At 41.9% G+C, this 21,368-nt stretch overlaps 2 protein-coding genes across 2 annotated transcripts in view; one reads left to right on the top strand and one right to left on the bottom strand.

The window, feature by feature from the left end:
* The first annotated feature begins 4,283 nt into the window (after window positions 1-4,283).
* Window positions 4,284-7,925, top strand: LOC120549293 (anionic trypsin-like). The gene is made up of 6 exons (XM_039786103.1): window positions 4,284-4,331; window positions 5,975-6,167; window positions 6,412-6,585; window positions 6,784-6,836; window positions 7,272-7,393; window positions 7,529-7,925. Exons 1-6 carry the CDS (start codon window positions 4,286-4,288, stop codon window positions 7,700-7,702), a joined length of 762 nt encoding a protein of 253 aa, XP_039642037.1. The 5' UTR covers window positions 4,284-4,285; the 3' UTR covers window positions 7,703-7,925.
* Window positions 7,926-14,021: 6,096 nt separating this feature from the next.
* Window positions 14,022-21,368, bottom strand: part of heatr5a (HEAT repeat containing 5a) — an 8,284-nt gene continuing 937 nt past the window's right edge. The window contains exons 3-8 of the mRNA XM_039786102.1: window positions 20,874-21,068; window positions 18,975-19,120; window positions 18,153-18,260; window positions 16,912-17,014; window positions 15,753-15,906; window positions 14,022-14,428 (exon numbers count right to left, since the gene is read on the bottom strand). Of these exons, the coding sequence (XP_039642036.1) occupies window positions 14,281-14,428; window positions 15,753-15,906; window positions 16,912-17,014; window positions 18,153-18,260; window positions 18,975-19,120; window positions 20,874-20,958 (744 nt within the window). The 5' untranslated portion in view covers window positions 20,959-21,068 and the 3' untranslated portion in view covers window positions 14,022-14,280. The remainder of the gene's footprint in view (window positions 14,429-15,752; window positions 15,907-16,911; window positions 17,015-18,152; window positions 18,261-18,974; window positions 19,121-20,873; window positions 21,069-21,368) is intronic.

Raw genomic sequence — 21,368 nt, 5'->3', positions numbered from 1 at the left:
TTTCACTTCCGGCTGCGAACCGATCCAGTGAGTGCTGAAGGTCGCAGGCCGATGATGCCATCAGGACCACATCATCTGCAAAGAGCAGCGATGAGATCCCCAGCCCCCAAACCCCTCCCCACCCCGACTACGCCACCGATATCCTGTCCATAAATGTTACAAACAGGATTGGTGACAAAGCGCAGCCCTGGCGGGGAGGCCAACCCTCACCTGAAACGAGTCCGACTTACTGCCGAGAACCCGACACAGCTCTCACTTTGGTCGTTACAGAGATTGGATGGCCCTGAGTAGAGACCCCCTCACCCCATACTCCCACAGCACCTCCCACAGTATCTCCCGGGGGGGACCCAGTCATACGCCTTCTCCAGATCCACAAAACACATGTAGACCGGTTGGGCATACTCCCAGGCTCCCTCCAGGATCCTTGCGAGTGAAGAGCTGGTCCGTTGTTCCACGACCAGGACGGAATCCGCATTGTTCCTCTTCAACCCGAGGTTCGACTATCGGCCGAACCCTCCTTTCCAGCACCTTGGAGTAGACTTTACCAGTCTCCTCCAGCTCTGCCTCTAACATAGAGGGCGTATTAGTCGGATTCAGGAGTTCCTCAAAATGCTCCTTCCACCGCCCTATTACCTCCTCAGTTGAGGTCAACAGTGTCCCATCCTTACTGTACACAGCTTGGATGGTTCCCCGCTTCCCCCTCCTGAGGTGGCGAACAGTTTTCCAGAAGCACTTTGGTGCCGACCAAAGTCCTTCTCCATGTCTTCTCCAAACTTCTCCCACACCCGCTGCTTTGCCTCTTTCACGGCAGAGGCTGCAGCCCTGCGCCGGCCTTCGGTGCCTGCAACTGCCTCCGGAGTCCTCTGGGATAACATATCCCGGAAAGACTCCTTCTTCAGTCGGACGGCTTCCTGACCACCGGTGTCCACCACGGTGTTCATGGGTTACGCGCCTTGATGCACCTAAGACCCTAAGACCACAGCTCCTCGCCGCAGCTTCAGCAATGGAAACTTTGAACATTGTCCACTCTGGTTCAATGCCCCCAGCCTCCACAGGGATGCACGAAAGCTCCGCCCGGAGGTGTGAGTTGAAAGTCCGTTGGACAGGGGCCTCCTCCAGACGTTCCCAATTTACCCGCACTACACGTTTGGGCTTACCAGGTCTGTCCAGAGTCTTCCCCAACCCCTGACCCAACTCACCACCAGATGGTGATCAGTTGACAGCTCTGCCCCTCTTCTACCCGATTGTCCAAACACATACGGGCCTCCGATCAGACAACGATTATAAAATCGATCATTGACCTTTCGCCTAGGGTGCTCTGGTACCAGGTACACTTATAAGCATCCCTATGTTCGAACATGGTGTTTGTTATTGACAATCCATGACTAGCACAGAAGTCCAACAACAAACAACCACTCTGGTTTAGATCAAGGAGGCCGTTCCTCCCAATCCCGCCTCTCCAGGTGTCTCCATCATTGCCACGTCGCGTTGAAGTCCCCCAGCAGAACAATGGAGTCCCCCACTGGCGCCCCCATGCAGGACTCCAGTCAAGGTCTCCAAGAAGGCCGAATACTCCGAACTCCTGTTTGGTGCATATGCACAAACAACAGTCAGAGTTTTCCCCCACAACCCGCGCAGGCGTAAGGCCGCACCCTCTCGTCCACCGGGGTAAACTCCAACGTAGCGGCGCTCAGCCGGGGGCTTGTTAGTATCCCCACACCCGCCCGGCGCCTCACACCCTGGGCAACTCTGGAGAAGAAAAGAGTCCAACCCCTATCCAGGAGTACGGTTCCAGAACCGAGACTGTGCGTAGAGGTAAGCCCCACCAGATCTAACCGGTAGCGCTCCACCTCCCGCACCAGTTCCGCCTCCTTCCCCCACAGAGAGGTGACGTTCCACGCGTCCCAGAGCCAGCGTCTGCTGCCCGGGTCTGGTCCATCGAGGCCCCTGACCTTCACTGCCACCCATGTGGCAGCGCACCCGACCCCAGCGGTTCCTCCCACAGGTGGTGTGCCCATGGGATGAAGAGGGAGTTGCCATGTTGCTTCTTCGGGCTGTACCCGACCGGGCTCCGTGGCAAACCCGGCCACCAGGCGCTCGCCGACGAGCCCGCCATCTGGGCCTGGCTCCAGACGGGGGCCCCGGGCTTCCTCCGGGCAGGGTCACTCCATCTCTACCTCGTTTATTCATAGGGGTTTTTGAACCATTCTTTGTCTGGCCCCTCACTTGAAACCACTTTGCCTTGGGAGACCCTACCAGGAGCACAAAGCTCCAGACAACACAGCCCTCAGGTTCACAGAGACACACAAACCTCTCCACCACGAAAAGGTGATGGTTCACGGAGAGGGTTGTTCCCTGTACTAGTTATTTTTATAACTTTTCCTAGTTATTTTTATAACGTAGCATCACAGTTTTTAACGCATTGCCCCACGTTATGGGCGCCATGTGGAACGATGTGACAGTTATCGAGGCATAGTATCGCTTTTTCTTTTAAAGCCAACCCCCCTTCTCCCCCCCGATAACCCTCTAAGCCCTCTTCAGCCGTACAGCCGTTACAGATACTGTCAGCGGGGCGGATGGTTAAGCCTATATTAGAGGAGTTGTTTCAGATACTTCCCTATGGTTATTACCGTAGGTATTGAAACATTATAGGTTAAAATACTATAAATATTGTATTATAAATAATAATAAGTTCAAAGGAATTAATTGAAATACTTCCCTATGGTTTAGATTATTTTTAGAGAGACACACACACCCCCGCATTCGCGGGTTCTCGCTACTGGAAACCCGATGACGAGACCAGAGGCTTTTGATCGACAACCTAGATGTCCCCCGTATGTGAAATACACAGCACACAGGAGATCTTTACAACCAAACTATTACAATTGATTACTCACACTCGGACAGCCACTTCTGCCGTGGTCACAGAAGCTTCTGATCAGCTGGAGGATCAAAGGTCTGCTGGTCAGGTCGGTCCCCGGGGTGGCTGCAAACCGCTCGGTTAAAGAGGACACCTCTTCCCCTTTTGGGCAAAAAAAGGAGAAAAAGGAGAGAAGGAAAAAAGTCTTCTAAAAGAGCAAAAAAAGACTCACAAGGTTTTTTGGGTCACCTTGCTCAAGACGAACACAGGTGGTTTATTTTTTTTTTTTTAAACAAAAAGTTAACAAGAAAACAAAATAAATGAAAAAATGAACAGAGTTCAATCACTGAAAAATGCTCTAAGACACAGGAGATCCCTCCAGCAAGGGAATCGGTCAAGAGAGCAGAAAACGAGCCCAAGGGACGCTTTTTGGCAAAGCACCCATTTTTATATGTACATTTCTTGGGGTTCAACCCCCCATCACAGTGAGGTGTGTTCTTTCACATTTGTTTCACCTTACATGGTAATACAGTCTTAAAGCAAGCATCAGATTGGATATACGTAGAAACATCTCACATGACGATATTTCCTTTATGCATATGCATGTTGCTATCTAACATCGACTGCATTGATCAATAGGTCAAAGCAGTAATCTTTTTCTCCCCTATGTGCACCCAGAGCCTAACCCCCAAGTGCATGTATACAGGGCCCCAACAGGACTTCCTCTTTCTAGCTGTGCAGGTTCAGACAGACAGTAACACAAAGCAATTTATGCATCTGAAGCCTCTTGCAGACACTTCCTCTTCACAACTGCGGTGTCAAATAGGCAGCTTCACACAGTAACTCACACTAAAATGTCTCTAAGCATGTTTATAGCAATATCAGTAACACAAAAACTTAGCATGATTATATTTCTAAAGGCACATTAGCACTCATAAACCAAAATCCAAGGCAGTATTATAGTTTCAAAAGCAGAAGTATAGTTGTAGCTGTTTTTTGGATTAATACAAATGCATTTCAAAAAGCAAATATATTTCAAAAAGCAGGAGTATAGTTTTAATTGTTTTTTGGATTTTCACATACTCTCGTTCAACACTCATGTTCTTATTAATAAACCTAAAGACAATTTGTGTTCATCTACTTGAATTTACAATGATGGCAGTTTTGTGTTGGTCTAATGTCTGCAGAATGGAATATGCCTGAGATTAGGTTTTTCTTCTCTGTATGTCAGATGATTTTTTCTTGCCGCTGGGCAGGAACACTTGATAAGTCATAAAAAATATGCAAAAGTTCAGACGTTAGTAGCCAATGGGATTGTGTTGATAAAACTTCATGAGGTGATTGGTGGCTCGACGGCCAACAGGACAGTGGGAACAGATTTAAAAAGGCATCATCGTTACACCAGGAGGTCAGTCATCGGCAAAGATGGGTGGCATAACTCCTGTGTGTCTTCTTCTTTTGCTGTGGGCTGGTGAGTAGTCATCTAATGCTTACACGTTTGCTTTATGTATTTTAAGTTGAGTTAATCCATCAAACGTTCATATTATGTATCCGTTTTAAAAGTAAGCAATAATATGTTTAAAACATAGACAGTATATATAATGGACCAGCAGACCCCGAGTCTCTGGACCAGAGACCAGTGAAGGATATCAGAAGTCTCTTTCCCGGTGCTGGCTGAGCGTTACTGAGCAGCCTCCAACTGAGCTTGAAGACGTAGATGTGACGTGAGCAACCTGTCTGAAAGTGTGAAGTCTTCTGGTAGCTGTGCCGAGAGAAATCTCAATCATTCCCAATCTTACAGAGACGGAGAGCGTAGGTATATGTAAGGAGATAACATAGGCACAGGCTAATTACTGATCACTAACATGCTAGTTAACATTAGTCATTAAACCTAAACAGATAATGGAAGTCCAAACTGCCTGAGAGCTTCTCCTGTACTATACGGTAATTCCTCTACTGTGTGACAGTAAGTCTCGTGGTTATGACCCAATCGTTAGCCTATTGTTATAAAAGCGTCTGCTACGGAGCCATAATATAACAATAAACAACGGACAAATAGAGTCTTTAAACACTTCAGATGTAAAGTTATTCTCTGTCAAAGTGACGTCAGAATGAATGGGAGTCAATGGGATGCTAACGGGAGGTGATGGCTTGTTGGCATCAGAATGGCGCCATAGGAGCTACGAATTCTGAAGCGAAGCTTACCCCCCCCTGGTTTAAAATCAATTCCAAAATCTATATGAAGCCAGTGTGATGTGGTCTCTTCTTCTGATGACTATTACAGTAATATCCTGACAGATGAATTTGAGATCAGTTGGAGGTGTAAAGCGGCCTCCGACTGAGGCAGAAGCGATGCCTGACAAAGATATTTCTCAGTTGTACCTATATGCAATATTGGCAGTTTTCAATATGGCTCTCGCCTGTGTCCGCTCTAGAAAAGGCAGCTAGAAGTTTAGTTATGAGGCCATTCAAGAAAACTGAAACTGTGGTGCCGCAAGTTTGTTCTGCTGCCACAAAAGATGTTGTCATTAACAGTGATGTACATATTTCAATATAGAAACAAGAGCTCAATTAGAAAGTGACTGGGAGCTCCTCACTACCTCAGCAGTCTTGACAGTGGAAACGGGATTTTGGAGCTCTCTAACCAGTTTTGTGAATGGTTTTGAAAAGGCAGTTTATGAAAGATTAACCTCACTTTCGGGTGAAGCTGTAGACTTGCCTGTCCTCTTACACGTATTATGAGATGTTTTGGTTGCATTATTGACCTTCATATCAGTAAAGAGAATCAGTAAAGAGAACTGTCTGAACAGTTTTGTAAAATGAACTCAGTATAGAGGAATGTGTGTTATTAATTGTAAAAAACTGTAATTCTGCTTCAATTCCAACACACACACACACAACACACACACACACACACACACACACACACACACACACACACACACACACACACACACACACACACACACACACACACACACACACACACACAACCTTTGGCACAGTTCACCATGTACATTTATATTGATCATCTTCTAGAGAATGAATAAGTTGTTCTCTACAACAACCAGTGCTTTAACACACAGTAAGCTGGTGGAGGACTTTCTGTTCCAGGTGTCACAGTGAGCTCAGTCCTGGATCTGCAGAAGAGAATCGTTGGAGGTCAAGAATGTGATAAGACTGATCGTCTGTACCATGTGAAGTTGATATGGAGAAACGGTAACCGTAGATCCCTCTGTGGTGGATCTCTGATCAGTAACCAGTGGATTCTGACTGCACTTCACTGCTGGGAGGATGGGCCAGGATGGTGAGAAAGTGACTAGTTGAGAAAGTTAAACTAGTAACAATATACAGAATGTCTCGGTTATAAACTCAATCTGAAAGTCCTGAAGCAGTAATCAGTATTGGTTTTATGTTGATAAAACTACTTTCCCAAAGTGAAGATAGAATAGCTTATGTTCATGTTCAGTAATTATTGACCTAAAATGTTACAATTATTATTATTATTATTTGTATTTAAATGTTTCTTTTTAACCTTTACTTTTTTGTAGGACTGTGACAGCAGTTGTAGGTGTGCATCCAGGTCCAGGAACAGAAGAAAAAATCATAGACTATGACATCTATCATCCTGACCATGACTTCATGCTGCTGAAGCTAAAGAACCCTACTACTACTATTCACCCTGTACAACTTCCTGACTGTACAGCTCCGCCTCGTGTGCCTCTGTGAGTCATGATATTTTCCTTTTAATAAGACTTAAAGCTCAACTTTTTAGGAACTCAAAATGAGAAATTCATGTAGAATATTTTTGTAAATGTTAAGTCATTAGTGGTTTGTTTTTAAATAATTTTAGCAATCAAACAAGAAAAGAATATAAAAACGTTATAAAAACGCTTTCTTATTTTCTTTTTATTGTATTTCAGAGGGAAGGAAGTTCAGATTGCAGGTTATGCAGCTACAACTAAAGCTCCTAACGGTAAGAGATCAATCTTTCTTTATTTTAGAATAACAAATATGTATGTTTATCAGTTAGTGTTCTTATTATCCCTTTTTTGTTTTTTTATTTGGCAACATTGCTAACACATTTACATTGAATAAATGTTTTTATCCTAAAAATTTAATTGTTGTTAAATATATTCATGTATATACTTAATAAAACATAAATCTGCCAATACCCTTCTTCTCAACTTAGCATAGTTTGACATATCTCAAAATCAGATAAATGACTTAATAAAAAATGCTGTTTATTCATAAAAATATTTGGATACATTTTATAGAAGTATAAATAAGTTTACAGATTTCAATGAAAAGTTACAGCCGAGTTCTGTTCATTTTTCTGTGTACCATGTAAGAATATGATGCTTTTTTATTTGGTAGAAACAAACTCTTTTGTTCTGTTCTCATCTAATAGCTGTTCCATCAACTACCCTCCAATGTGCTAAGACTACGGTTGCCATCTATTCAACTTTGTCACAAATGCACGTATTCTACGGCCGAGATATTACAGAGCTCCCTAAAGTGGCTACATGTCCAGTAAGTTGGCATGGCTTCCAACCTTATATATTTTTACAGTCAATACAAGTTTTACCACTTTAATATAAATAAGTATTTCAATAAATAATATACAAGTCTGTAACTAACAACTAACTGTATACATCTCTTTCACAGGGTGACTCTGGTGGAGGAGTGGTGTACAATAACAGGATATATGGTGTCATTATTGGTGAAACAATTAAAAAAGCAGTAGGCTGTGTTCGACCTGTATTTGTGGACGTCTGTGAATACATCACCTGGATCAAACCCAGTATTAATGGCCCAAAGAGATGTCTAATGTGTGGTTAACTATAAAATGCTCTGTCATTTATCAGACATTTCACATGCAATAAGAAAATTGTTGAGTTACTCTAAATTTGCACTTGATCAATTTACAATTGTTTGGATTGCATTAAATATTCATCATCATATCATATCAGTCTATTGTTCCAAAAAATACTTTTAACAATTATAATCAATGTGACTAATTTGACAATGTTGTCAGTTTAAATAAAACGAAGATGACTCACTATCATTGTTTCACAGATTGTTGCTTTTATACGTCACAGAAAAAGATAACGGACATATATCTGCACAATTTAAAGCTCCATTAGTTAATATCTTTAAACCTGCAACAGATTTTTTGGCCACTTATGGCAGCAGAGACAGGCTGTGAACACAACAAAGACATATCACCTTTTAGCAGTTATTGAGCATTTATTTCTAGTTATGTTTCTGGCCATGAAGGTAAATCCAATATTCACTTTATTTAGCACTGTGTGTGGCCTCTGGCCTTTTTCACTGCAGACATGTTGGCTGAATTCCACTTAGTGGAGACCCTGGTATTGTGGCTAGCTCACTGAAGCTTACTTGGACACTTAATAAAAGTAACCTTAATGCTATCAATTTCACCTGTGCTTTACCTACTTTGACAAGTCAAAATGTCTGCTGTGAAAAAGGTCTATTGGCTATTTAGCTGCTAAATGATCACTATGTTCACCAGCTAGTCGCTAACTTCGTCTTTCTGTCAATTTATGGTGAACAGGTAGTGTTCTGGTGGGTTTTTAGAGCTTCTTCACTCAAAGAATCTGCCTGCTGTGGTCTGAAAATGACCGTTTGAGAGCTCTAACAGCGAACCACAACAGTAAAGTTGTTAAAGAATGAGCTGAAACTCAATGTTCAGCTCTTTAAGAGAGGGCTGCAGATTCAGGTGATAATTATTCGTATGGTAATCACTATAAGAGACCCCTTTCACATCGTTGCATTTTTCTTCACTGTCATTGTCATTTGATACATTGTTATAATATCAATAATGGTGCTTTATATCACCAATTAATTTAATGACTAACATATCATCAGTGAGGAAGGGACAGAAGAAGTAAGGGATGTGTTTTCTTACTTTTTTGTGGCAAGCTCTTGCCACAGCTTTGTATTTAAGTGCAGCCACCATTTTGCCACAACCAAAATACAACAATAAATCCCTGTTTTAGCCAGGCCCCGGTTAAAAGGTTAAAAGATAGTGTGGCCTGAGGCTTCGTCAATTTACAGTTAAACAATTAAAAACCATTAAAATCCATATGAAAGCCCCACGACTGTGCTGCTACTGATTAAAAGTGAAGGTAACAAAGGCTGTATTATTACTCAAAAAAGAAACCAAGAAACAAATGAAAGGTCACTTCTGGCTACAAAATAGTGGAGGGTTAAAACCTCAAGTCGGGTAATTTAGCTATCCGTAAAGACAGCTATCGTATAGAGACAGGCTGAGTGAACGATGTTGTAACCCTATAATGTTACCCACCAAGCATTAGCATCAACGTTAGCTACTTGTCAACCAGCACATTGTAGTAACGTTAAGCTGGATCGATACTGAAATGCATCAATAAATAAGGTCTCTGTTGTATTATAGTAATAAAAAGTGGCATATAATTAATCACAAAATGATGCTGTGTGGCAAAAAAAAGAGTGTTACGGTTACGAGTATTTTTTTCTGTGAAATTTAATGATTTACAATTACTAAATTACTTACGAGTAACTGGAGGGTGAGAGGATATATGACGCCACTGACGGGCGACTAAAGGAAATGTCCCGTGTCTGAAAATAAAAGAACAGATTTCTCTGGGTTTGACATTTGGTTGAAACATTTGGGATAGTGTAAGAACACAACTCATAAAAATATATAACATAGGTATGGTCGTTTTTAGACATTTTAATGCAGAAATGTTACATATTGTACCTTTAACAGCTGTATTTCCAGACTTTGACATTTGATGATATATGCACAGTAATAAAGACAGATATTTAGTTATTTACACTGTGCTCTACCGTTATCTAATGGTAGGGTATTTGATGCTATCCTGTAATCCATGCAGTCGGGCCATCTCCTCCTCCTGTGCTCCATAGCGGACAATGTGACGGCGAGACAGCGCCGATTAAATATTAACGAGTTTTGATTTAAGATTTGAGTTGGAGGTGTTTATGGAACAATTATCCCTCAGTACAAGCGCAAATAACACTGCTGGATTTAATCTTCATGGTAACGTGGATGATATGAAGTGAAAAAATGTGCGTGAGGTAACAATACTTGAAAATGTAATGAGTAATCGTTATTTCCATTTACTTTCTGCAGTCAATTCCCATTGTCTACAAAATGTGCGTACGCATGGGCCAGAGTTTGCGTGGAGGACCGCACATTCTCCCGTCAAGTTTTTTTTTTTATAAATCACAACCTTTGCGTGGGAAGTGGCGTACGCACATTTTCAGCCCCGTTTTGTGCGTACGCCACGTTTATAAATGAGACCCCAGATGACTAAATCGTCCCTTTACAGGCCAGCGTGTGATTAATAACAATCAGAGAGTCTTTCGCTTGTGTTTTTATGTTATTTGTCAGACATTCAAACACAACAAATCCACATTTTCCTAAAATATAAACCCCCTCTCCCTCTCCGAGCCCTTCTGTTATTGACATACATTCATTCTCAAAGTCCGAGGACACTGAGTCAAACTGGAAACTGAGTCAGAAGAAAACATGTTTTATTCCTTCGCTGCTGTTAGAGAATGTGTTAACTCATTCATACCTGTACAGTTCACAGTGTGTGTCTGTGTGTCTGTGTGTCTGTGTGTGTGTTCTGTGTGTCTGTGTGTGTGTCTGTGTGTGTGTCTGTGTGTGTGTCTGTGTGTGTGTGTCTGTGTGTGTGTGTCTGTGTGTGTGTCTGTGTGTGTACAGTTCACAGTCTTCTGCTTTTTTAACTCATTGCAGGTAAATCTGAAGTGTTTGATTGATTGTGACTGAGATTTTTAAAATGTTTTTAATAAAAGTCCAAACAAGTGTACATTCTTCAAAGTGATCGAACACGTTGTGGTCGGGGGCGGAGCCAGGCGTAAAAATATTTGGGGGGGTGGGGGAGATATGTTTCCCATTAATGGAAGATATATGAAGATATATGAAGATATATGAAGATATATGAAGATATATGAAGTGTTTTTCAAACCGTTTGAGATAACAGAATATCTAAAAATCTGTACATCACTTGGGAATAAGTCGCTAAGGATAAGGAATCATCCTGTAGAGTTCACGCTCAATACTGGACCAATTTTAAAGATTGTTGTTCGCACCAGTCTCTGCCCCATGGTTTCATCCTTATGGCCCCGCCCACATGACCCACCACTGGCTCCGCCCCCTGTACGTGGCTTATATATATATATATATATATATATTGTAGTGTTGTTAAACTAAAGTGCTGATGACTAAATCGTCCCTTTACAGGCCAGCGTGTGATTAATAACAATCAGAGAGTCTTTCGCTTGTGTTTTTATGTTATTTGTCAGACATTCAAACACAACAAATCCACATTTTCCTAAAAAATAAACGCCCTCTCCCTCTCCGAGCCCTTCTGTTATTGACATACATTCATTCTCAAAGTCCGGACCAAGCGTCCCGTAGTTCCTGTTATGATACAAAACCTTAACAAGGGTTACGTTTTCCATTTTGAAATAATTTTCTAGTGATCAATTTCAAAAAAGAAGCAACAAAACCTCAAAAAAGGAACACAAAAGTCAAAGAAAACGTTGAAAAAAAATGACAAAAAAACTGCATTTTTACTATGTGAAGAAGAGAATACTGCAGTACTTGTACCACATGAAGCTCAGCGAAAAGGTACCGCTGGGAGCTCTTCTGTTATCAACATTCATTCATAACAAGTGTTAATTTTCATTTTAATTTTAATACATTTCCAATATCGATAAAAAAAAAGAGGGAAAAAAAAAAAAAAAAAAAAAGGGGGGGGGGGTGTGGTTTTTTTTTTTTTTTTTTTTTTTTTTTTTTTTTAATAATAGTTAAAAAATGTTTAATAAAAAAAAAAAAAAAATGTGTTGTGTGTTTTTTTTTTTTTTTTTTTTTTTTTTTTTTTTTTTTTTTTTTTTTTTTTGTTTTTTTTTTTTTTTGTTTTCTGTTTGTGTGTCTCATGTGGAAAAAATATCTGGAAAAAAGGCAAAACATTGAAAAGAACTTTGAAAAAAAGTCTGGAAAAAATGTCGAAAAAAAAACCATTCACAAAAACGTTTGAAAATGGCAGAAAACTGTCGACAAGAAAGCTGAGCTGCGGACCTTTGAGCGATACGTTTGAGAAGCCGTACTGTTAGTGATACAGGAAGCTTGTTCTCCTACTTATGTACACAAAGATGACAATTACTTCAAAATAAAAGCCTCCCTTTCATTGACAGATGACAATTACTTCAAAATAAAAGCCTCCCTTTCATTGACAGAGATGACAATTACTTCAAAATAAAAGCCTCCCTTTCATTGACAGACTGATGGAACAGCAGCGTTCGATTCGGTGTACTTGTAGTGCCAGGTGGGTGGAGTCTAACTGTCGGAGAACGCCTCAGCTGACTCTGAGATGCTCTCCTGTGATTGGTCAAACTCTCTGCCTGTAAATGTACACCCATCCTTTAGGTTTCTTCTTGAGAAAAGTCAAAATTTGGAGATTAAAGTCTTATAATTAAACATTTGACTTTTTAGTTTGTTTGACTCTCTGGGAAACCAGCATTATCAGAAAGGCCACAAGACAATCTGCTATTTCTTAGGGTTTCATTGATAAACTGTCAACTATTATATTAACTCAATTACTCAGTTTGAGTCATTTTTAACATCTGTTAACAATACGAACGTCCTAATCAGAGATTTTTCTCCCATAAACGTCAGTTTGATTCAGTTGAATCTGATTTTAGAAACAAATCTGTTAATAAAACTCAAACCAAACTCACTTTTTGTCCATTTTTTCGCTTTTTGTCGGAAAAAAAGTGGAAAGAAACGTCCGCAAAAGGCGACAAAACGTTGATATTTATAAACTTTGAATAAAGTGAAAAACGTGACAGTACACACAGAGATTCCAACGTGACATCATGACTTTGCGTAAACATACACGCCCACTTTCCTTTAGCCACGTGGCGTGTTCTCACAAGGCTACGGTTGGGTTTAGGAAACGCCACACGTGGGACCAGATCTCCGGTCTCCTGGGTGAAAGTCCTGTGTTTGACCCCCCCCCCGACCAACCCCCTACGCGGATTTTCGCCCTTTCATACTACTCGCTACGGCGTCAATTCGCACGCAATCTCAAGGTAATGTAAGTCAACGGAGGCCAAACGCGTCTTGATAAACGCCAATAATGGCGCACGAATTGGCGTGTCGTACATACGCCACTTCATGACATCAGTCTGGAGATTCAGGTACTGAGATATGAGACAGGAACATTTAAAAAAAGACTTAAAGCGCCCATATTCTGCTCATTTTCAGGTTCATAATTGTATTTTAAGGTTGTACCAGAATAGGTTTACATGGTTTAATTTTCTAAAAACACCATATTTTTGTTGTAATGCACATTGCTGCAGCTCCTCTTTTCACCCTGTGTTCAGGTCTCTGTTTTAGCTACAGAGTGAGACCTCTTTTCTTCTTCTTCTTCTGTACTATCTTTGATTGCACTCGCACATGCTCAGTAGCTCAGATCGTAGCTCATGTCAGCTAGCTCCATAGACAGTAAAAGAAAGGCTGTTTCTCCAACTTCAGTCAGTTCCAAGGCAGGATCAGCTGGGAGACTTCTTCTAAACCAGGGAGCACATGGAAGTAGTTCTTCTGGAGATTATGGTGAACTTGTGTGTGTTGTAGCAGTGCTTTGCTATTGAGAACGAGGTAGCATGTTAGTGCTAGCATGCTAACGGTTGCGGTTAGCCAGCTCGTTTCGGCTAGTGCCGTAGAAAGCCGTGCAGATTTTGACCAGCTCACCAGGAGACTGAAGGCAGGACACATTCAGAAACCAGATCTCACTCAGAACACCATGGATGGATGTTTTCAAAGTGTGTATGTGTGTCGAAGCACCAGAGACACAAAATAACACCCCAAATCCCAGAAAAAGGGATTTTTTCATAATATGGGCACTTTAAAAGTAGATCAGCTTACAGATAACACGCCATTTGGCTTTAGGAAAGTGGAGTGTATGTTTACGCAAAGTCATGATGTCACTGTTGCTTTTTAGATAAAACAGATTTTCTTTTAGGGACATCATTTAAAATTGGAAAAAAGGTAATGAATTGCAATATATCGCAGAATATTGCAATATCTTTAAAATCGCAATAATATCGGTATCGTGACATAAGTATCGTGATGATATCGTATCGTGAGGCCTCTGGTGATTCCCACCCCTACCAACTACTCATCCATTCATCCAGAAAATAACCCACACATTAATCCAGGGTGGAAATAACCGCTAGTTGCAGCTCTGAACCCAAACTGTCTGTTATTCTTCTGTCAGGGTGTCTGCTCGTATTACCGCTCCAGATTCCCAGAGTAGCGTTTGTCCCGATGGGGTCAGTGAACGCAGCAGCAGGAAGTGGCCTCACAGGAAGTTGGTTTTGAGCGTGATGCTGGGGGAGGACTTGGCGGCGGGGTTAGCGCTGCTAGCTTTAGCGCTCAGACTCTCCTGGTTGCCCTTGACGGCGGCTTCCAGTCGAGACTTGAGCGCAGGAGACGAGGCGATGAGCGACCTGCGGGACAGAAAACACATCAAGGCATCATCGACCCTGAGCTGCTGCTGATTCTGTCCTCATAGTTCTCATCGTTAGGGACAGTTAATAAACCACAGCCAATAACAAGGCTCATAAAATATAACCTCTAAGACTTCATGTCAAAATAAGGTTTTCTTCAGAATCACACCAAGTTATCAGTTCCTTCTGAGTGTGTGTGTATGTGTTTGTGGGTGTGTGTGTGTGTGTATATACTATAATCTGTGTGTGTAAAGTGTGTATATACTATAATCTGTGTGTGTAAAGTGTGTATATACTATAATCTGTGTGTGTAAGGTGTGTATATACTATAATCTGTGTGTGTAAAGTGTGTATATACTATAATCTGTGTGTGTAAAGTGTGTATATACTATAATCTGTGTGTGTAAGGTGTGTATATACTATAATCTGTGTGTGTAAAGTGTGTATATACTATAATCTGTGTGTGTAAAGTGTGTATCTACTATAATCTCTGTGTGTAAGGTGTATATATACTATAATCTGTGTGTGTAAAGTGTGTATATACTATAATCTGTGTGTGTAAAGTGTGTATCTACTATAATCTCTGTGTGTAAGGTGTATATATACTATAATCTGTGTGTGTAAGGTGTGTATATACTATAATCTGTGTGTGTAAGGTGTGTATATACTATAATCTGTGTGTGTAAAGTGTGTATATACTATAATCTGTGTGTAAAGTGTGTATATACTATAATCTCTGTGTGTATATACTATAATCTCTGTGTGTAAGGTGTGTATATACTATAATCTGTGTGTGTAAAGTGTGTATCTACTATAATCTCTGTGTGTAAGGTGTATATATACTATAATCTGTGTGTGTAAAGTGTGTATATACTATAATCTGTGTGTGTAAGGTGTGTATATACTATAATCTGTGTGTGTAAAGTGTGTATATACTATAATCTGTGTGTGTAAAGTGTGTATATACTATAATCTGTGTGTAAAGTGTGTATATACTATAATCTCTGTGTGTATATACTATAATCTCTGTGTGTAAGGTGTGTATATACTATAATCTCTGTGTGTAAGGTGTGTATATACTATAATCTCTGTGTGTAAAGTGTGTATATACTATAATCTCTGTGTGTAAGGTGTGTATATACTATAATCTCTGTGTGTAAAGTGTGTATATACTATAATCTCTGTGTGTAAGGTGTGTATATACTATAATCTCTGTGTGTAAACTGTGTATATACTATAATCTGTGTGTAAGGTGTGTATATACTATAATACGTGTGTAAAGTGTGTATATACTATAATCTGTGTGAATGTAAGGTGTGTTTACCTGAACACGGCTGAGTGCTGCGGGCCGAGGCGCATCAGGTCTTTGAGCGCCGCCTGGTGGAGAGAACGGGACGCGGCGGGCGCCGAGCCCAGAGCGTTTTCATCCAGCAGGAAGGAGACGAGGAGAGGAAACAAGATGGCCACCAGCGGAGCACCTGAAGGCACAAAACAACAGGCCATAATGTCTGTGTTAAGGCTGGACGATATGAGGAAATATATGTGCTAACGTTGTTGAATATGATGATAACCATACACAGATGTTAAAGTTTCTCAGTTCTGCTGCTTTCACTATTCTGTTAAAGTTACATTTTAAAGGTCCCATGGCATGAAAATGTCACTTTATGAGGTTTTTTAACATTAATATGAGTTCCCCCAGCCTGCCTATGGTCCCCCAGTGGCTAGAAATGGTGATAGGTGTAAACCGAGCCCTGGGTATCCTGCTCTGCCTTTGAGAAAATTAAAGCTCAGATGGACCAATCAGGAATCTTCTCCTTATGAGGTCATAAGGAGAAAGGTTACCTCCCCTTTCTCTGCTTATCCCGCCCAGAGAATTTGGCCCACCCATGAGAGAGAGACATCATGGCTTTCAAACGAGCAAAGTGGCAGTTGGTCAAGACCACACCCCCACCCTCCACCTTGCACCCCCCCCTCTCCTCCTCAATAGCTGCAGACACAGAAATGGTACATCCTAAGGAAAGCTCATTGTAGGACTGGCTCTAGTGGCTGTAATTCTGCACCAAGGCTGAATTTTGGGAAAGAGACTTCAGATACAGTATTAGGGGACCACTAAGGTCTATATAAAAGAGACTTCAGATACAGTATTAGGGGACCACTAAGGTCTATATAAAAGATACTTCAGATACAGTATTAGGGGACCACTAAGGTCTATATAAAAGAGACTTCAGATACAGTATTAGGGGACCACTAGGGTCTATATAAAAGAGACTTCAGATACAGTATTAGGGGACCAGTAAGGTCTATATAAAAGAGACTTCAGATACAGTATTAGGGGACCACTAGGGTCTATATAAAAGAGACTTCAGATACAGCATTAGGGGACCAGTAAGGTCTATATAAAAGCATCCAAAGAGCACCATGTCATGGGACCTTTAAAGTGTTTTCTGCTGAGATTTTTTTTCTAATAACACAAAGAATCTCACGCTGGGACTCGTCCGCGGCTTGGACCAGCGCCTCCATCGCTCGGACTCCCTCCAGGACTCCCAACAACTCCTCGGCACTCTGAGGACGACTCCGCTCCGCCCTCTGGCAGGCAAACACAATCACAACCACAAAAAGCTTTATTGCCACATTAAGTACACTTAAAGGAGAAGGGAAGGAAGGAAGGATGTGCGTAAGGAAGGAGGAAGGGAAGGAAAGAAATGCAGAGAAAGATTCAGGTAAAAATCGGACGGAATTCTCCTTTAATGTGGAACTTGTCTCGGTGAACGGTGCCAACATACACAAAGAAACTATGAAATAAACAATGAACACAGAAAACAATTATATACATACAATGGATTGAGTGCAGAATGTGTGAAGAATATATAGTATGTGCAATGGGAAAGGTTAGTGTAATGACTAAGGACACAACAGAGAATAACTGGAGCTGCAAACATTAATGGATCAGTTATCAACTATTAAATTAACAAAATAACTATTCTGATAATCCATTAATCAGTCTGAGTCATTTTTTATGATAAAATAGGTAAACTTGTAACTAATTTCTTTTCTCCTCTGTGACAGTAAACTAAATCCACTTTCCTTTCATCCTTCCTTCCTTTCCTTCCTCCTTCCCTACGTACTTCCTTTCTTCCGTCTTATTTCGTATCTTCCCCTTTTCCATCCTTCCTTATTTATTCTTCCTTTCCATCGTTGCCTCCTTTCTTTCATCCTTCTTTCCTTCCTCTTCTTTTCTTCCCTACGTTCATACTTACTTAAAACTTACATGAAGTGTAGAGCGGCAAAGATGAATCGATTAGTCGTCAACTATTAAATAAATCACCAACTATTCTGATAATAATCTGTGGGAGTAATTTTTGACTACGACCGTAATCTTTAGACTCTTAAATCCCGTTGCTACAAAAACTATTTCCTCCTTTTCACAGGGAAGTTAAATTTGGAGCAAACTCACAATCTACGTCTTCTTAACTGAACCTAAAGTAGACGATAAACACTGGTATTAAAGTCCACTTCATTCGACATTAAAAGGAATATTTTGGTCTTTAAATTGGTTTCGAAAACAACATGAACTAAAACTTCACACTGATCGTCCAACAGAAGGAAACTCTTGTGGCAGAGAAGCTGCTCGAATAACCCCCCCCAACAGTTTGTTAAATACAAACATGGTGAAACGTTAGCAGGTGACAGAAGACTCTTCTGACAGCCGAGAGGGGTTCAGTACCTGCAGGAATCGAACCAGCGGCGGTCCGAGCGCCTGGATGTACGGGACGGCGACGTCGGGCTGAGCCTGGAACACCGACGCTAACAGCTGATAACAGCGACTCACAACCTGCAGAGAGAGAGAGAGAGACCACTTCCATTAGTTTATAGTTCATTTTGAACATATAAAAATATATACATAGACATATACATATATATACAGTATCTCACAAAAGTGAGTACACCCCTCACATTTTAGTAAATATTTCATTATATCTTTATCTAACACTTCCACTTTGCTCCAATGTAAAGTATGAAGTGTACAGCTTGTATAACACACACAGCCATTAATGTCTAAACCGCTGGCAACAAAAGTCACTCCACCCCTATGTTAAATTCCCATAGAGGCAAGGCAAGGCAGCTTTATTTGTAGAGCACATTTCAGCAACAGGGCAATTCAAAGTGCTTTACATAAAACATTAAAGAGCGGTTAAAAACAATTGAAAACAATTTAAAAACATTAATAAACAAATTAAAAACATTAAAAGACTAGAATAAAATTGATAGTGCAGTATAAGAATAAAAGTTACAGTGCAGTATAAGAAATTAAAGTTAATAAAATAGATTATTTAAAGAAGAGCAACATCAAAAAGATAGGTCTTTAGCTTAGATTTAAAAGAACTGAGAGTTGGAGCGGACCTACAGGTTTCTGGGAGTTTGTTCCAGATATGTGGAGCATAAAAACTGAACGCAGGCAGATGTTTATTTTTAAAGGCCAGTTATTTCATGGATCCAGGATACTATGCATCCCCTCTCTTCTCTCTCTCTCTCTCTCTCTACTGACCAGCGGGTCTTTGGCGTCCATGCCGGCGGTGAAGCGCTGCAGACAGAGCGCGTGCAGTGGCTCCACGGTGCAGACGTCAGGACCAGCAGACAGCAGGAAGACGGTCAGAGCCGTGAGCAGACTGACCTGATCCACAACACCGTCTCCTACACACACACACACACACACACACACACACACGCCACCAAAAAATAAAATACCACAATAACAACGCCACACACACCGCGCACACCGACACGCCGCGCACACGCACACACGCACGCCACACGCCAAACGCAAACACCACACAAACACGCCACACGCACACACGCACACACACACGCAGACGCTACAAACAACAAACACCGCGGCCACACGCACGCACACGCACACGCACACACGCACGCGCGCGCACACACACGCACACACGCACGCACACGCGCACACGCGCACACGCACACGCACACACACGCACACACAAACACGCACACACACGCACACGCACACACACACACGCACACACACGCAAAACACACACATGCACATACACACACACGCATACACACAAACACGCCACGCGCACGCGCACGCATACGCACGCCGCACAATACAAACACACAAACACGCCGCACACGCCATTACCAATACGCACAAACCACGCACACACACACACAAACACGCGCACACGCACACACACGCACACACACACACACGCACACACACACACGCACGCGCACGCACACACACACACACAAACACGCGCACGCACGCACACACACACACACGCACACACGCACGCGCACACACATTAAAGATTAAATCATTACTTGTGCCTTATGTCCTCATACATACATACACACACATACATGCACAGATACATACATACATACATACAGTACATATATACACACACACACACACAACTACATTGCATTTTTAAACAGTTCTCTCTGAGTTAAGGCCTTTACACACCGAGGTCGTCACCAATAAATATCACAAAAATGCTAAATACTTAAAGTGCCCATATTATGAAAAAAACACTTTTTCTGGTGATTTGGGGTGTTATTTTGTGTCTCTGGTGCTTCCACACACATACACACTTTGAATAAATCCATCCATGGTGTTCTGAGTGAGATACGGTTTCTGAATGTGTCCTGCCTTCAGTCTCCTGGTGAGCTGTTCAAAATCGGCTCGGACTGTGACGTCACAGTCCGAAATGAGCTGGCTAACCACAACCGTTAGCTCGTAGCGTTAGCGCTAGCCGGCTAACGCTAACGCTAGCATGCTACGTCGTTCTCAATAGCAAAGCACTGCTACAACACACACTAGTTCACCATAATCTCCAAAAGAACTACTTACATGTGCGCCCTCATTTAGAAGTCTCCCAGCTGATCCTGCCTTGTAACTGACCAAAGTTGGAGAAACAGCCTTTCTTTTACTGTCTCTAGAGTTAGCTAGCTGACATGCTCTACATCTGAGCTACTGAGCATGTGCGAGTGCAATCAAAGATAGTACAGAAGAAGAAAATGAAAAGAGGTCTCACTCTGTAGCTAAAACAGAAACCAGGTGAAAAGAGGATCTGCAGCAGTGAGAGAGAGCTGTGCAGTACAACAACAATATGGTGTTTTTTGAAAATTAAACCATGTAAACCTATTCTGGTACAACCTTAAAATACAGTTATGAACCTGAAAATGAGCAGAATATGGGCGCTTTAAAGTCCATATTAGGGATGGGTGTCCATTGTCAAAGTTAAAACCTGTAGGACATTAGTTTTTAAACGCCCGTGGTGTGTAAAGGCCGTTAACGTAGCCAGAGTGCTAACGTAGCCAGAGCGCTAACGTAGCCAGAGCGCTAACGTAGCCAGAGGGCTAACGTAGCCAGAGCGCTAACGTAGCCAGAGCGCTAACGTTGCCGGTGTACCGGCGTCCCAGAGGCCCAGCAGCGTGTTCAGAGCCGATCTCAGCAGCAGCCTCCAGGCTCCGCGGCTCTTCTCCTGCCGGCTCATCGGAGACGCCACCACCGACTTCAGAGCCTGAAGAGCCGCCTGGACCACGGCGCCCAGACCGGCCCCGCCCACAGAGCCCCCCCCCGCCACCGCTGCCGCCACCGGGGCACCTGGGAGAAAAGAGAAGATAGACATGAACGCTGACTGTGGTGGAAAATCTGATGAGGCGCAAATAATTAGTTTGATGAGACAAAAAGTTGTGTGGTTAATTATTTAGCAACAAGAAATATTGATATTGATATAAATAATAAATAATAAATATATTCAGCTGAAAGGAGAGAGCTCTGCAGCCCCTGTGTGTGTGTGTGTGTGTCAGTAACATAGTGCTGCGTTAGGTATGTATGTGCATGTGTGGATGCAATGTGTGGTGGTCGTGTCACGGGTGCCCTACGTGTGCATCACACATGTTT

The sequence above is a fragment of the Perca fluviatilis genome, chromosome 20, assembly GCF_010015445.1.
Source record: "Perca fluviatilis chromosome 20, GENO_Pfluv_1.0, whole genome shotgun sequence".
Taxonomy (NCBI): Eukaryota; Metazoa; Chordata; class Actinopteri; order Perciformes; family Percidae; genus Perca; species Perca fluviatilis.
Note: the sequence above shows the minus strand (reverse complement) of the source record. Positions and strands in the feature narration are given on the sequence as shown.

Excerpts from the sequence above, each read along its gene's own strand:
- LOC120549293 (XM_039786103.1), top strand. The coding sequence starts at position 4,286 with ATGGGTGGCATAACTCCTGTGTGTCTTCTTCTTTTGCTGTGGGCTG. Across the intron at positions 6,586-6,783 it reads GCTCCGCCTCGTGTGCCTCT|AGGGAAGGAAGTTCAGATTG; the intron begins GTGAGTCATGAT and ends ATTGTATTTCAG. Across the intron at positions 6,837-7,271 it reads TACAACTAAAGCTCCTAACG|CTGTTCCATCAACTACCCTC; the intron begins GTAAGAGATCAA and ends CTCATCTAATAG.